General features: G+C 40.5%; 2 protein-coding genes across 2 annotated transcripts in view; one reads left to right on the forward strand and one right to left on the reverse strand.

Annotated features, from left to right (window-relative positions):
* The window catches only part of CEP89 (centrosomal protein 89), an 805,336-nt gene that overhangs the window by 574,536 nt on the left and 213,154 nt on the right, over positions 1–17,646 (forward strand). The window lies entirely within an intron of this gene.
* On the reverse strand, positions 1,651–2,361 carry LOC128648769 (E3 ubiquitin-protein ligase RNF182-like). Its single transcript, XM_053701631.1, has one exon. The coding sequence runs from the start codon at positions 2,359–2,361 to the stop codon at positions 1,651–1,653; it is 711 nt and encodes a 236-aa protein (XP_053557606.1).

The following is a 17,646-nucleotide window of genomic DNA, read 5'->3' on the forward strand; positions in this document are numbered from 1 at the left end:
GCTGGTTTTAACTGATGGCCAGATACCTGGTCCTTTCAGGTTTTATCCTTCTGTTTCTGGTGAAGCAGTTTGTTTTTGTCAAGTGTTTGGGTAATTTCAGGCTGTGGTGCCCTTCCAAATGGGCCACCTGGTCTGCCCGCCCTTTTTTTGCATTCAGTATTCTCTATATCTTGGGTATTGTTTTACTAAAAGTAATGAATGCAGCTGTGGACTCTCCCCGTTTAAGAAGAAAAACTTACATTTATGCTTACCTGATAATTTTCTTTTCTTCTGACAGGGAGAAGTGGGGGAAGGTATTTAAGCCTTTGGCTGGGGTGTCTTTGCCTCCTGGTGGCCAGGTTCTGAATTCCCAAAAGTAATTAATGCAGCTGTGGACTCTCCCCGTCAGAAGAAAATAAAATTATCAGGTAAGCATAATTTAATTTTTTTTCCAAATATTCTGGTTCTTTTGGTGGTAGAATTACACACAAGAGGGTACTTTGGATGGCACCCTTATTACCACAGATTTTTTTACAGAAAGCGTGTATCCAATGAGAGTTTCCAGAAACTCACATTTGGTTGATAAATTTAGAAAAGTAGTTTTTTTCCATCCAAAAACATTGTGTTTCTCAGGGTTTCAACACAACCAAGGATCTAGTGTCTCTACCTCTTTAGTCTTGGATCTTAGTTTTGTTCACTACCTTTCATTACGCAATTAGATGAAGATGTTAGGCCATATAATTTCACTGATTAATCTGGTCAAATGTGGAAGAGATGTCCTTTTGAGCTGCATTTCCTTATGCTCCATCTCAGCCTGTGGATTCAAAAGTAGCATTCTTTTTTTTTAATTAAAAACTGCTCTAGGCAGTTTTTGGGGTCTAAAGTTGGTGGGAGTGGGGTGTTAGAAAAAAAAACGGCACTGAAAGAACTGTGTGTTCCCATAGACGCCAATGTAAATATATATGTACATGTATATGATTATATACATATATATTTATGTGTTTATATGTGCATGTACACATTTTAACACATAAATATATATGTATATAATCATATACATATATATTTAAAAATGTGCTGCCCATCACTGCGCTACTTATCCCCTTTGCTGCGCGAGGTTCTGTGACGGCATCAGAACAAGGCTCCCATAGGAGCCTATGGAAGCGCGCTCTTGCTCGCAGGCGATATTTAGCACTCCACTTGTAACCTGACCCTATATGTATATAAAGGAAGATATTTCACAATCTCAGTGAACTGTTTTGTGTTTCTGTTCATATTTTATATAAAAAGTTACCACATAATGAAGATTTGCTTCATTGCTACTATGTGGAAATATTTGGAATAATCTATGAGTATTAACCAAAATAGTCAAGTTTATTTCCACGTAATTCACTTAAAGCAAAATTGGGTACACTACTAAATTACTAAGATTTATGCATTTTTAATTCACTTTATTGAAACAAAAAGTTGTGCATTCCTCCATAAGAGAACAATATATATATATATATATATATTTAGTGCTTTTGTTTTTCCTTTGGAATTATTTCACTAGTAATACATTTCTAAAGTTTATCCAAATAAAGGTTTACCTTTGAAACAAATTAGCAATAACTTGTCAATGAAAACAGTGAGCATTTAAATAAATTATTAATGTTAGTTAAGAATCATTAGTCAACTTCTTGAAGCACAATCACACATCCCTTGGCAAAGACACTGACAAAAGCCATATACAAGACACACAGTGAGACTAGAAGGAACAAGGCTTACACATACAATCCCAAGAGTCACTTTCTGAATTACCAGTAGGTAGATTCCAAGTGGTAGGGAGCCAAAATAGAAAAACCCAAGTAGCCAAACTAGGATTCTTGGTACATGGTTGCAAAGTTTAGAGAATAGGTCGTGGTCTGTTTGACTATGTGAATTTACAGAAACTGAGTCAATACTATGTTCTGTATAATAATCGGAGGAGGTAGTTTGACTTTGTGTCCTATTAGATTCTCTTTGTACTTCCATTATTGTGATAACTAAGCAGTTGGATGAGCTGTGTGATGGACTTGAAGATGACAGGTTTTTGGGTGTTAAGACCACTTCATTACAGTCTGAATTGCAAGGTGCTTTTTCCTTCTCGGTTAGTTTAAATATAATATTTGTGTCATCTGGTAGTCCAGAAACTTCTTCTTCCTGCAGTTCAGTCTCATTGCGACAAAAAGGACAACTAATGCAAGGGGAACCACCACCCATGATAAGTATCTTTGTTAAACATCTTGCACATACACGATGAAGGCAATCCAAAATTTTGGGCTTTCGACTATGAACATTAAACTTCTGGTAACATATTTTGCATTCCAGTTCATCATTTGTGGGCTTTTCTTCTACACTCATCCTTAACATTGGTGTTGTGCTGCAAAGAAACCAAAGTTTGTGTTATTTTAATTGCTCTTTTGCTCTTTGTTTTTGAATGGACAGTAAACACCTTGAGATTTTTTTATATAAAATGTTTTGTTATGCATAATGAAACAACTTTCCAACATATTTTCAGTGTTTATTTTGCCTACTTTTCATCTTATCTAGCTTTGAAAATTGAGCAATTTCTAATTCTCAGAACTTAAAATGCACACTGCTACCTTTTCAAGGCTAAACCTGATGCATATCTTTCCCTAATTGTCATTATCAGATAACAACTACAAAACAATGCATTGTATACTATCTTTATAGCCATAGCTAGCCTAATTGTCTGTGGTCTAAATCCCATATTCGCTCCTCCAAATAAGGCATATGGTGGGTGGAGCTTGGCTTTTAACCCTTTTGCTGCCAAGTCTTTTTTCCACCCCACTGCTGAGCCAATTTTGAGGGTTTTTTTCTTTCTGCTACTTAAATTTAAAAACAATTGTAGGTCAAATTTCAGTGAGTGACACACACAAATTATATATTATTTTTTTCAGCAGACCCAGCAGATTCACCATATGCCATTATTATATTTAATTCATGGCATGTGAGATAGCTGCAGCAAATACTTTAAAAAATAATAATAATTTAGTAAATAATATTGAAAATGACCCAGTGACCATTGCTGTTAGTGTGATTACCTTACTAAATTGTCATCAAAGGCTACATTTGAAATATTGGCCCATATGGGCTTTTGTTGGTTATAATATAGATTAAAAAGGCTCCATTGTGCGGTACAGAAAGAAATAAAATCACTTTTCTCCAACATAGGTGTGTCCGGTCCACGGCGTCATCCTTACTTGTGGGATATTCTCTTCCCCAACAGGAAATGGCAAAGAGCCCAGCAAAGCTGGTCACATGATCCCTCCTAGGCTCCGCCTACCCCAGTCATTCTCTTTGCCGTTGTACAGGCAACATCTCCACGGAGATGGCTTAGAGTTTTTTAGTGTTTAACTGTAGTTTTTATTATTCAATCAAGAGTTTGTTATTTTAAAATAGTGCTGGTATGTACTATTTACTCTGAAACAGAAAAGAGATGAAGATTTCTGTTTGTAAGAGGAAAATGATTTTAGCAACCGTTACTAAAATCGATGGCTGTTCCACACAGGACTGTTGAGAGGAATTAACTTCAGTTGGGGGAACAGTGAGCAGACTTTTGCTGATTGAGGTATGACACATTCTAACAAGACGATGTAATGCTGGAAGCTGTCATTTTCCCTATGGGATCCGGTAAGCCATTTTTATTACAGAGTAAATAAGGGCTTCACAAGGGCTTGTTAAGACTGTAGACATTTTCTGGGCTAAATCGATTCATATATAACATATTTAGCCTTGAGGAATCATTTAATCTGGGTATTTTTGTAAAATAATATCGGCAGGCACTGTTTTAGACACCTTATTCTCTAGGGGCTTTCCCTAATCATAGGCAGAGCCTCATTTTCGCGCCGGTATTGCGCACTTGTTTTTGAGAAGCATGACATGCAGTCGCATGTGTGAGGAGCTCTGATACATAGAAAAGACTTTCTGAAGGCGTCATTTGGTATCGTATTCCCCTTGGGCTTGGTTGGGTCTCAGCAAAGCAGATACCAGGGACTGTAAAGGGGTTAAAGATAAAAACGGCTCCGGTTCCGTTATTTTAAGGGTTAAAGCTTCCAAATTTGGTGTGCAATACTTTTAAGGCTTTAAGACACTGTGGTGAAATTTTGGTGAATTTTGAACAATTCCTTCATACTTTTTCGCAATTGCAGTAATAAAGTGTGTTCAGTTTAAAATTTAAAGTGACAGTAACGGTTTTATTTTAAAACGTTTTTTGTACTTTGTTATCAAGTTTATGCCTGTTTAACATGTCTGAACTACCAGATAGACTGTGTTCTGAATGTGGGGAAGCCAAGGTTCCTTCTCATTTAAATAAATGTGATTTATGTGACACTGAAAATGATGCCCAAGATGATTCCTCAAGTGAGGGGAGTAAGCATGGTACTGCATCATTCCCTCCTTCGTCTACACCAGTCTTGCCCACTCAGGAGGCCCCTAGTACATCTAGCGCGCCAATACTCCTTACTATGCAACAATTAACGGCTGTAATGGATAATTCTATCAAGAACATTTTAGCCAAAATGCCCACTTATCAGCGTAAGCGCGACTACTCTGTTTTAGATACTGAAGAGCATGAGGACGCTGATGATAATGGTTCTGATATGCCCCTGCACCAGTCTGAGGGGGCCAGGGAGGTTTTGTCTGAGGGAGAAATTTCAGATTCAGGGAAAATTTCTCAACAAGCTGAACCCGATGTGATTACATTTAAATTTAAGTTGGAACATCTCCGCGCTCTGCTTAAGGAGGTGTTATCCACTCTGGATGATTGTGAGAATTTGATCATCCCAGAGAAACTATGTGAAAATGGACAAGTTCCTAGAGGTCCCGGGGCCCCCAGAAGCTTTTCCTATACCCAAGCGGGTGGCGGACATTGTAAATAAAGAATGGGAAAGGCCCGGTATACCTTTCGTCCCTCCCCCCATATTTAAAAAATTGTTTCCCATGGTCGACCCCAGAAAGGACTTATGGCAGACAGTCCCCAAGGTCGAGGGGGCGGTTTCTACTTTAAACAAACGCACCACTATACCCATAGAAGATAGTTGTGCTTTCAAAGATCCTATGGATAAAAAATTAGAAGGTTTGCTTAAAAAGATGTTTGTTCAGCAAAGTTACCTTCTACAACCAATTTCATGCATTGTCCCTGTCACTACAGCCGCGTGTTTCTGGTTCGATGAGCTAGAAAAGGCGATCGATAGTGATTCTCCTCCTTATGAGGAGATTATGGACAGAATCCGTGCTCTCAAATTGGCTAATTCTTTCACCCTAGACGCCACTTTGCAATTGGCTAGGTTAGCGGCGAAAAATTCTGGGTTTGCTATTGTGGCGCGCAGAGCGCTTTGGTTGAAATCTTGGTCAGCGGATGCGTCTTCCAAGAACAAATTGCTTAACATTCCTTTCAAGGGGAAAACGCTGTTTGGCCCTGACTTGAAAGAGATTATCTCTGATATCACTGGGGGTAAGGGCCACGCCCTTCCTCAGGATAGGTCTTTCAAGGCCAAAAATAAACCTAATTTTCGTCCCTTTCGTAGAAACGGACCAGCCCCAAGTGCTACGTCCTCTAAGCAAGAGGGTAATACTTCTCAAGCCAAGCCAGCCTGGAGACCAATGCAAGGCTGGAATAAGGGAAAGCAGGCCAAGAAGCCTGCCACTGCTACCAAGACAGCATGAAATGTTGGCCCCCGATCCGGGACCGGATCTGGTGGGGGGCAGACTCTCTCTCTTTGCTCAGGCTTGGGCAAGAGATGTTCTGGATCCTTGGGCACTAGAAATAGTCTCCCAAGGTTATCTTCTGGATTTCAAGGGGCCTCCCCCAAGGGGGAGGTTCCACAGGTCTCAATTGTCTTCAGACCACATAAAGAGACAGGCATTCTTACATTGTGTAGAAGACCTGTTAAAAAGGGGAGTGATTCATCCTGTTCCATTAGGAGAACAAGGGATGGGGTTCTACTCCAATCTGTTCGTAGTTCCCAAAAAAGAGGGAACGTTCAGACCAATCTTGGATCTCAAGATCCTAAACAAGTTTCTCAAGGTTCCATCGTTCAAAATGGAAACTATTCGAACAATTCTTCCTTCCATCCAGGAAGGTCAATTCATGACCACGGTGGATTTAAAGGATGCGTATCTACATATTCCTATCCACAAGGAACATCATCGGTTCCTAAGGTTCGCATTCCTGGACAAGCATTACCAGTTCGTGGCACTTCCTTTCGGATTAGCCACTGCTCCAAGGATTTTCACAAAGGTACTAGGGTCCCTTCTAGCGGTACTAAGACCAAGGGGCATTGCAGTAGTACCTTACTTGGACGACATTCTGATTCAAGCGTCGTCCCTTCCTCAAGCAAAGGCTCACACGGACATAGTCCTGGCCTTTCTCAGATCTCACGGATGGAAAGTGAACGTAGAAAAGAGTTCTCTATCTCCGTCAACAAGGGTTCCCTTCTTGGGAACAATAATAGACTCCTTAGAAATGAGGATTTTTCTGACAGAGGCCAGAAAAACAAAACTTCTAAACTCTTGTCAAACACTTCATTCCGTTCCTCTTCCTTCCATAGCGCAGTGCATGGAAGTAATAGGTTTGATGGTAGCGGCAATGGACATAGTTCCTTTTGCGCGCATTCATCTAAGACCATTACAACTGTGCATGCTCAGTCAGTGGAATGGGGACTATACAGACTTGTCTCCGACGATTCAAGTAAATCAGAGGACCAGAGACTCACTCCGTTGGTGGCTGTCCCTGGACAACCTGTCACAAGGGATGACCTTCCGCAGACCAGAGTGGGTCATTGTCACGACCGACGCCAGTCTGATGGGCTGGGGCGCGGTCTGGGGACCCCTGAAAGCTCAGGGTCTTTGGTCTCGGGAAGAATCTCTTCTACCGATAAATATTCTGGAACTGAGAGCGATATTCAATGCTCTCAAGGCTTGGCCTCAGCTAGCAAAGGCCAAGTTCATACGGTTTCAATCAGACAACATGACGACTGTTGCGTACATCAACCATCAGGGGGGAACAAGGAGTTCCCTGGCGATGGAAGAAGTGACCAAAATCATTCAATGGGCGGAGACTCACTCCTGCCACCTGTCTGCAATCCACATTCCAGGAGTGGAAAATTGGGAAGCGGATTTTCTGAGTCGTCAGACATTACATCCGGGGGAGTGGGAACTCCATCCGGAAATCTTTGCCCAAATTACTCAATTGTGGGGCATTCCAGACATGGATCTGATGGCCTCTCGTCAGAACTTCAAGGTTCCTTGCTACGGGTCCAGATCCAGGGATCCCAAGGCGACTCTAGTAGATGCACTAGTAGCACCTTGGACCTTCAAACTAGCTTATGTATTCCCGCCGTTTCCTCTCATCCCCAGGCTGGTAGCCAGGATCAATCAGGAGAGGGCGTCGGTGATCTTGATAGCTCCTGCGTGGCCACGCAGGACTTGGTATGCAGATCTGGTGAATATGTCATCGGCTCCACCATGGAAGCTACCTTTGAGACGAGACCTTCTTGTTCAAGGTCCGTTCGAACATCCGAATCTGGTCTCACTCCAGCTGACTGCTTGGAGATTGAACGCTTGATCTTATCAAAACGAGGGTTCTCAGATTCTGTTATTGATACTCTTGTTCAGGCCAGAAAGCCTGTAACTAGAAAAATTTACCACAAAATATGGAAAAAATATATCTGTTGGTGTGAATCTAAAGGATTCCCTTGGAACAAGGTAAAGATTCCTAAGATTCTATCCTTTCTTCAAGAAGGATTGGAGAAAGGATTATCGGCAAGTTCCTTGAAGGGACAGATTTCTGCCTTGTCTGTGTTACTTCACAAAAAGCTGGCAGCTGTGCCAGATGTTCAAGCCTTTGTTCAGGCTCTGGTTAGAATCAAGCCTGTTTACAAACCTTTGACTCCTCCTTGGAGTCTCAACTTAGTTCTTTCAGTTCTTCAAGGGGTTCCGTTTGAACCCTTGCATTCCGTTGATATTAAGTTATTATCTTGGAAAGTTTTGTTTTTGGTTGCAATTTCTTCTGCTAGAAGAGTTTCAGAATTATCTGCTCTGCAGTGTTCTCCTCCTTATCTGGTTTTCCATGCAGATAAGGTGGTTTTACGTACTAAACCTGGTTTTCTTCCGAAAGTTGTTTCTAACAAAAACATTAACCAGGAGATAGTCGTGCCTTCTTTGTGTCCGAATCCAGTTTCAAAGAAGGAACGTTTGTTGCACAATTTGGATGTTGTTCGCGCTCTAAAATTCTATTTAGATGCTACAAAGGATTTTAGACAAACATCTTCCTTGTTTGTTGTTTATTCTGGTAAAAGGAGAGGTCAAAAAGCAACTTCTACCTCTCTCTCTTTTTGGATTAAAAGCATCATCAGATTGGCTTATGAGACTGCCGGACGGCAGCCTCCTGAAAGAATCACAGCTCATTCCACTAGGGCTGTGGCTTCCACATGGGCCTTCAAGAACGAGGCTTCTGTTGATCAGATATGTAGGGCAGCGACTTGGTCTTCACTGCACATTTTTACCAAATTTTACAAGTTTGATACTTTTGCTTCTTCTGAGGCTATTTTTGGGAGAAAGGTTTTGCAAACCGTGGTGCCTTCCATTTAGGTGACCTGATTTGCTCCCTCCCTTCATCCGTGTCCTAAAGCTTTGGTATTGGTTCCCACAAGTAAGGATGACGCCGTGGACCGGACACACCTATGTTGGAGAAAACAGAATTTATGTTTACCTGATAAATTACTTTCTCCAACGGTGTGTCCGGTCCACGGCCCGCCCTGGTTTTTTAATCAGGTCTGATAATTTATTTTCTTTAACTACAGTCACCACGGTATCATATGGTTTCTCCTATGCAATTATTCCTCCTTTACGTCGGTCGAATGACTGGGGTAGGCGGAGCCTAGGAGGGATCATGTGACCAGCTTTGCTGGGCTCTTTGCCATTTCCTGTTGGGGAAGAGAATATCCCACAAGTAAGGATGACGCCGTGGACCGGACACACCGTTGGAGAAAGTAATTTATCAGGTAAACATAAATTCTGTTTTTTTCTTGCAAGGTGTTTACTGTTACCACAGTGATCACCTGACTATACAGACAAAATTCATATGTTTTTTTGAGAAAGGCAATTGTCTACTAGAAAATACACATTTTAAGGGGACTCAAGGCATACTAGATTTTTTTTTTATTGTGCATATAATGTAACATCCTCTAGCAAATCTACATATGGGGCGCGATCCGATATAGATCGCAGTTTGCGGTGCAAGCGAGGGAACCGGCGTCGCCCGCAGTTTCAGCTCGCAACTCGAGCCATCCCATATATGTCGCCGTCAGATGCTAACGTGCCGTAAGTCGGATAAACCAGCGATGTCCAGAAATCTGCGTAAGTACAAATTTCTGGCGTCGCCAGTGACTTGCGGCACGTTAGAAACTGCCGGCGCCTATAAAACCTGACTAAAGTCTAAAACACCCGCACTGTCTAACACGCCTCCCTAACATAGCCCGCACTGTCTAACACGCCTCCCTAACATAGCCCGCACTGTCTAACACGCCTCCCTAACATAGCCCGACACGTCTAACCCTCTATCCGCTATCCCCCTCACTAGCCTAACAATAAAAAAGCTATTAACCCCTAAACCGCCTCTCCCGTACCCCGCCGCCAGCTATATTATATCTATAACCCCCTAAAGTGAGCCCCTAACACCGCCGCCATCTATATTAAAATTATTAACCCCTAATGTAAGCCCCTTACACCGCCGCCATCTCTATTAAAATGATTAACCCCTAATTTAATCTACCTACCCCGCCGCCAGCTATATTATCTATATTAACCCTAAGTATATTATAGTTAATATAGGTATTACATTATATATATTAACTATATTAACCCTAATTATATTAGGGTTAATATAGTTACTATAGTATTTATATTAACTATATTAACTCTATCTAACCCTAACACCCCTAACTAAATTTATATTAAATTAATCTAATTCATTTATAAACTAAAATATTCCTATTTAAATCTAAATACTTACCTATAAAATAAACCCTAAGATAGCTACAATATAATTAATAATTACATTGTAGCTATGTTAGGGTTAATATTTATTTTACAGGTAAATTGTTAATTATTTTAACTAGGTATAATAGATATTAAATAGTTATTAACTATTTAATATCTACCTAGTTAAAATAATTACCCAATTACCTGTAAAATAAATCCTAACCTAAGTTACAAATACACCTACACTATCAATAAATTTAATAAACTACAAACATCTATCTAAAAATACAATTAAATTAACTAAACTAAATTACAAAAACAAACAAACGCTAAATTACAAAAAATAAAAAAAAGATTACAAGATATTTAAGCTAATTACACCTATTCTAAGCCCCCTAATAAAATAATAAACCCCCAAAATAAAAAAATTCCCTGCCCTATTCTAAATTAAACAAATTTCAAAGCTCTTTACCTTACCAGCCCTTAAAAGGGCCTTTTGTGGGTCATGCCCCAAAGAATTCAGCTCTTTTGCATACAACAAATACAATCCCCCCCCCATTACAACCCACCACCCACATACCCCTATTCTAAAACCACCCAAACCCCCCTTAAAAAAGCCTAACACTACCCCCCTGAAGATCTCCCTACCTTGTCTTCACCACACCGGGCCGAACTCCTGATCCGATCCGGGCGATGTCTTCCTCCAAGCGGCAAAGAAGAATTCTTCCTCCGGCGATGTCTTCCTCCAAGCGGCAAAGAAGAATTCTTCCTCCGGCGACGTCTTCCTCCAAGCGGCAGCAAAGTCTTCATTCTTCCGGCGGCATCTTCAATCTTCTTTCTTCGCTCCGCCGCCGCGGAGCATCCATCCTGGCCGACTGCTGTACTTGGAATGAGGTACCTTTAAATGACGTCATCCAAGATGGCGTCCGCCGAATTCCGATTGGCTGATAGGATTCTATCAGCCAATCGGAATTAAGTTAGAAAAATCTGATTGGCTGATTGAATCAGCCAATCAGATTCAAGTTCAATCCGATTGGCTGATCCAATCAGCCAATCAGATTGAGCTCGCATTCTATTGGCTGTTCCGATCAGCCAATAGAATGCGAGCTCAATCTGATTGGCTGTTCGGATCAGCCAATCGGATTGAACTTGAATCTGATTGGCTGATTCAATCAGCCAATCAGATTTTTCTAACTTAATTCCGATTGGCTGATAGAATCCTATCAGCCAATCGGAATTCGGCGGACGCCATCTTGGATGACGTCATTTAAAGGTACCTCATTCCAAGTACAGCAGTCGGCCAGGATGGATGCTCCGCGGCGGCGGAGCGAAGAAAGAAGATTGAAGATGCCGCCGGAAGAATGAAGACTTTGCTGCCGCTTGGAGGAAGACGTCGCCGGAGGAAGAATTCTTCTTTGCCGCTTGGAGGAAGACATCGCCGGAGGAAGAATTCTTCTTTGCCGCTTGGAGGAAGACATCGCCCGGATCGGATCAGGAGTTCGGCCCGGTGTGGTGAAGACAAGGTAGAGAGATCTTCAGGGGGGTAGTGTTAGGCTTTTTTAAGGGGGGTTTGGGTGGTTTTAGAATAGGGGTATGTGGGTGGTGGGTTGTAATGGGGGGGGGGGGATTGTATTTGTTGTATGCAAAAGAGCTGAATTCTTTGGGGCATGCCCCACAAAAGGCCCTTTTAAGGGCTGGTAAGGTAAAGAGCTTTGAAATTTGTTTAATTTAGAATAGGGCAGGGAATTTTTTTATTTTGGGGGTTTATTATTTTATTAGGGGGCTTAGAATAGGTGTAATTAGCTTAAATATCTTGTAATCTTTTTTTTATTTTTTGTAATTTAGTGTTTGTTTTTTTTTGTAATTTAGTTTAGTTAATTTAATTGTATTTTTAGATAGATGTTTGTAGTTTATTAAATTTATTGATAGTGTAGGTGTATTTGTAACTTAGGTTAGGATTTATTTTACAGGTAATTGGGTAATTATTTTAACTAGGTAGATATTAAATAGTTAATAACTATTTAATATCTATTATACCTAGTTAAAATAATTAACAATTTACCTGTAAAATAAATATTAACCCTAACATAGCTACAATGTAATTATTAATTATATTGTAGCTATCTTAGGGTTTATTTTATAGGTAAGTATTTAGATTTAAATAGGAATATTTTAGTTTATAATATGAATTAGATTAATTTAATATAAATTTAGTTAGGGTTAGATAGAGTTAATATAGTTAATATAAATACTATAGTAACTATATTAACTATATTAACCCTAATATAATTAGGGTTAATATAGTTAATATATATAATGTAATAACTATATTAACTATAATATACTTAGGGTTAATATAGATAATATAGCTGGCGGCGGGGTAGGTAGATTAAATTAGGGGTTAATCATTTTAATAGAGATGGCGGCGGTGTAAGGGGCTTACATTAGGGGTTAATAATATTAATATAGCTGGCGGCGGTATAGGGGGATTAGATTAGGGGTTAATAATTTTTATATAGGTGGCGGCGGTGTAAGGGGTCAGATTAGGGGATAGATAAGGTAGATGGCGGCGGTTTTAGAGGCTCACAGTAGGGGGTTAGTTTATGTAGATGGCGGCGGGGTCCGGGAGCGGCGGTTTAGGGGGTAATAACTTTATTAGGGATTTCGGGGGGGGGGGGGATCGCGGTTGACAGGGAGATATACATTGCGCATGCGTTAGGTGTTAGGTTTATTTTAGCAGATCGCGGTTGACAGGGAGATAGACATTGCGCATGCGTTAGGTGTTAGGTTTATTTTAGCAGCCAGTTTAGGAAGTTACGGGGCTCCAATAGTCAGCGTAAGGCTTCTTACGGCTGCTTTTTGTGGCGAGGTGAAAATGGAGTAAGTTTTCTCCATTTTCGCCACGTAAGTCCTTACGCTGCATATTGGATACCAAACTGCGCGGGTTTGGTATACCTGCCTATGGCCCAAAAAACTGCGGGCGACGGCAGAAATATACGGGCGTAACTTCTAGGTTACGCCGTATATGTGATACCAAACCCGCGCAAATATTGGCGTCGCCGGCTTTTGCGGGCGACGATTTATATCGGATCGACCCCATGTTTTTTACTTCTTTTTATAAAACAACTGCTTTCTAGTACTGCTTCAAGACATTTGAAAGAGCTGGCGTATCTGTTTCAAATGAGGGGTCTTGGAGGTTTTTAGCTGCTTAGGGAGCTTAGATTGCATATGTGGTGATGTCACCGGCATTACCATGAAGCCTAGGAGTGCCACCCACAAAACCACCAGAGATCCCCAACATGTAGTGCAGGGTATTGACAAAAACACCATTCGATCTGTGCCCCAAATCAGAACATGCTGTGATCTCAGATGTCATTGCAGAATATGGAGCATGTCAACAGAAAGAATGGGACACATGCAGGAACTGGTAACTGTTTTGCTTTCCAGCGCTGCTCCGCATTAAGCTGTTCTCTTCAAACAGCGCTGTACTTTCACTGCACACTTTGGGGGATATTTATCAAGCCATCAACTTTTTTGCATTCAATGGCACCAATACGCTCGCCTAACATTGCGGCCGCGGACCTGAATACACTCTCCATATTGATAAAAAAAAGCTAACAAAAAGCCGTGCACCAAGTATGGAACGATGAGCAGCGTTAACTAGCAGTCATCTATCTCACTGCTATTCGGTTTTTTAACAACTTTATTTATACCCTGTCACTAAACGCCGCCACTATACTAAAATGTTTAACCCATATTCCGCTGCTCCCGGACCCCACCGCTACTAAATAAAAGTATTAACCCCATAACCTGCCGCTCCCGGACCCCACCACAACTAAGTAAAAGTATTAACCCCTAAACCCCTGGCCTCCCACATCACTACCACTAACTAAACCTATTAACCCCTAAACCACCAGCCCCTCACATCGCCATAAACTAAATTAAGCTATTAACCCCTAAACCAAACAACCCACTAACTTTACATTAAAATTACAACATCCCTATCTTATAATAAATTAAAACTTACCTTTAGAATTAAATTAAACTATATTAAACTATTAATTAACCTAACCTAACTATACTAAAATTACAATTAAACTACCAATTAAATTAACTATATTACATATTTAAAAAAAACGTAACCCTACTCAAATTATTTAAATCTACAATTAAAAATTACTAAATTACAAAAAAAATAAACGCCCTAAATTACGAAGAAAAAAAAAAAACACAGTATCAAAAATAAAAACGAATTACACATAATCTAATAGCCCTATCAAAATAAAAAAGCCCCCCAAAATAAAAAAAAACCCTAGCCTACAATAAACTATCAATGGCCCTTAAAAGGACCTTTTGCGGGGATTGCACCAAAGAAATCAGCTCTAAAAATACAAACACCCCCCAACAGTAAAACCCACCACCTATCTAAAAAACCTAAGCTCCCCATTGCCCTGAAAAGGGCATTTGTATGGCCATTGCCCTTAAAAGGGCATTTAGCTCTTTTACCTCCCAGACCCTACTCTAAAAATAAAACCCACCCAAAAAACCCTTAAATAAAGCTAACACTAACTCCCGATGATCCACTTACAGTTCTTGACGTTCCGCTTGAAGGATCCATCCAGCCGGCAAGTCTTCATCTGGGCGGCCTCTTCCATCTTCATCCAGCCGGTGAAGTCTTCATCCATGCGGCCTCTTCTATCTTCATCCATCCGGCGCAGAGCAGGTCCATCCTGAAGACGTCCGGCGCGGAGCGGGTCCATCCTGAAGACATCCGACGAGGAGCTCCTCTTCAAAACGGTCTCCACCGTAAACTCGATCTTGAATGCATGTAACGTCATCCAAGATGGCGTCCCTTGCATTCCTATTGGCTGAATGGTTCCAATTAGCCAATAGGATTTGAGCAGCTCTCATTTTATTGGCTGTTCCAATCAGCCAATAGGATGAGAGCTCAATCCTATTGGCTGATTGGAACAGCCAATAGTTTGAGAACTGCTCAAATCCTATTGGCTGATTGGAACAGCCAATAGGATTTTAGCGGCTCTAATCCTATTGGCTGATTGGAACCTTTCAGCCAATAGGAATGCAAGGGACACCATCTTGGATGATGTCACTTGCATTCAAGATCCAGTTTACGGCGGAGACTGTATTGAAGAGGAGCTCCTCGTCAGATGTCTTCAGGATGGACCCGCTCCGCGCCGGATGGATGAAGATAGAAGAGACCACATGGATGAAGACTTTGCCGGCTGGATTTCTTGCTGGCAGGATGGATCCTTCAAGCGGAACTTCAAGAACTGTAAGTGGATCGTTGGGGTATAGGTTTATTTAAGTTTTTTTTGGGTGGGTTTTATTTTTAGAGTAGGGTCTGGGCAGTAAAAGAGCTAAATGCCCTTTTAAGGGCAATGCCCTTTATGGTTTTTTTAGATAGGGTTTTTATTTGGGGGGGGGGGGGGTTGGTTGTGTGGGTGGTGGGTTTTTCTGTTGGGGGTTGTTTGTATTTTTCTTTACAGGTAAAAGAGCTAATTTCTTTGGGAAATGTCCTGCAAAAGGCCCTTTTAAGGGCCATTGGTAGTTTATTGTAGGCTAGGGGTTTTTTTATTTTGGGGGGCTTTTTTATTTTGATAGGGCTATTAGATTACGTGTAATTCATTTTTATTTTTGATACAGTGGTTTGTTTGTTTTTGTAACTTAGTGTTTGTTTTTGTAACTTAGTTGTTGTTGTTTTTTGTAACTTAATAATATTTAATAGTAGATTTAAATAATTTGAGTAGGGTTAGGGTTTTTAATATGTAATATAGTTAATTTATTTGGTAGTTTAATGTAATTTTAGTATAATAGTTAGGGTAGGTTAATTAATAGTTTAATATAGTTTAATTTAATTCTACAGGTAAGTTAAAAATTATTATAAGATAGGGATGTTGTAATTTTAATGTAAAGTTAGCAGTTGTTAGGTTTAGGGGTTACTAGCTTAAAGGGACACTGTACCCAAAAAAAAATTATTTTGTGATTCAGATAGAGCATGCAATTTTAAGCAACTTTCTAATTTATTTCTATTATCAATTTTTCTTCGCTCTCTTGATATCTTTATTTGAAAAAGAAGGCATCTAAGCTGAGGAGCCAGCAAATTTGTGGTTCAGAACCATGGACAATAATTGTTTATTGGTGCTGCCCAATCAGCAAGGACAACCCAGGTTGTTCACCAAAAATGGGCCGGCATCTAAACTTAAATTCTTGCTTTTCAAATAAACATACCAAGAGAATGAAGAAAATTTGATAATAGGAGTACATTAGAAAGTTGCTTCAAATTGCATGCTCTATCTGAATCACAAAAGAAAAAATTTGGGTACAGTGTCCCTTTAATTTAGTTTATGGCGATGTCGGGGGCTGGCGGTTTAGGGGTTAATAGGTTTAGTTAGTGGTAGTGATGTGGGAGGCCAGGGGTTTAGGGGTTAATACTTTTATTTAGTTGCCGTGGGGTGCGGGAGTGGCGGTATAGGGGTTAATTCGTTTATTTAGTTGTGCCGGGGTCGGGCAGCAGATTTGGAGTGTTTAGACTTTGCTGCTTATGTTAGGGTGTTAGGTGTAAACTTTACTTGTTTTCTACCATAGAAATCAATGGGATATATAGCAGCATCAAACATAAGCTTTCGCTGCTTTCAGACTCCCATTGATTCCTATGGCATTCGCGGCCTCCAGGGTGGCGGATTAAAAACCAGGTACGCTGGGCCGGAATAGCCGCGTGCATACCGGTTAACTATTTGATAACTTTGAAAAAGTGTCAAATAGTGCCGAATGTGTATTCGGAACATCTCTAATGACGTAGGCATCGATCTGTGTCGGATTGAGACCGGCGGATCGTATGTTACGTCACAGATTTAAACTTTTGCCGGTCTGTAGGGTTTCATAACTAGGTCGAATCAAGCTCGCCACAATTACTCTGCGGAATTCCAGCGTATTTGCGGTTGACGGCTTGATAAATATCCCCCTTTTTCATTAAAGGGACATTGTACACTAGATTTCTCCTGTTAAGTGTGGTCAGTCCACGGGTCATCATTACTTCTGGGATATTATCTCCTCCCCTACAGGAAGTGCAAGAGGATTCACCCAGCAGAGCTGCTATATAGCTCCTCCCCTCTACGTCACCCCCAGTCATTCTCTTGCACCCAACGAATAGATAGGATGTGTGAGAGGACTGTGGTGATTTTAATTAGTTTATTTCCTTCAATCAAAAGTTTGTTATTTTATAATAGCACCGGAGTGTGTTATTCATTCTCTGGTAGAATTTGAAGAAGAATCTACCTGAGTTTTTTCTATGATTTTAGCCGGAGTAGTTAAGATCATATTGCTGTTTCTCGGCCATCTGAGGAGAGGTAAACTTCAGATCAGGGGACAGCGGGCAGATTAATCTGCAAAGAGGTATGTAGCAGTTTATATATTTTCTGACATGGAATTGATGAGAAAATCCTGCCATACCGTTATAATGTAAACTCAGCCTTCAATACAGTAGATGTATCTGGTATCAGGCTGTCATGTATGTATATTTTACACTTCAGTATTCTGGGGAATGGTACTTCACTGGATTTATACTGTATGCATAGACTTAACCTAATTTGCAGGGACTTGCAATAGGTTTTTAAATAACAA

This window comes from Bombina bombina, chromosome 1, assembly GCF_027579735.1.
Source record: "Bombina bombina isolate aBomBom1 chromosome 1, aBomBom1.pri, whole genome shotgun sequence".
NCBI lineage: Eukaryota > Metazoa > Chordata > Amphibia > Anura > Bombinatoridae > Bombina > Bombina bombina.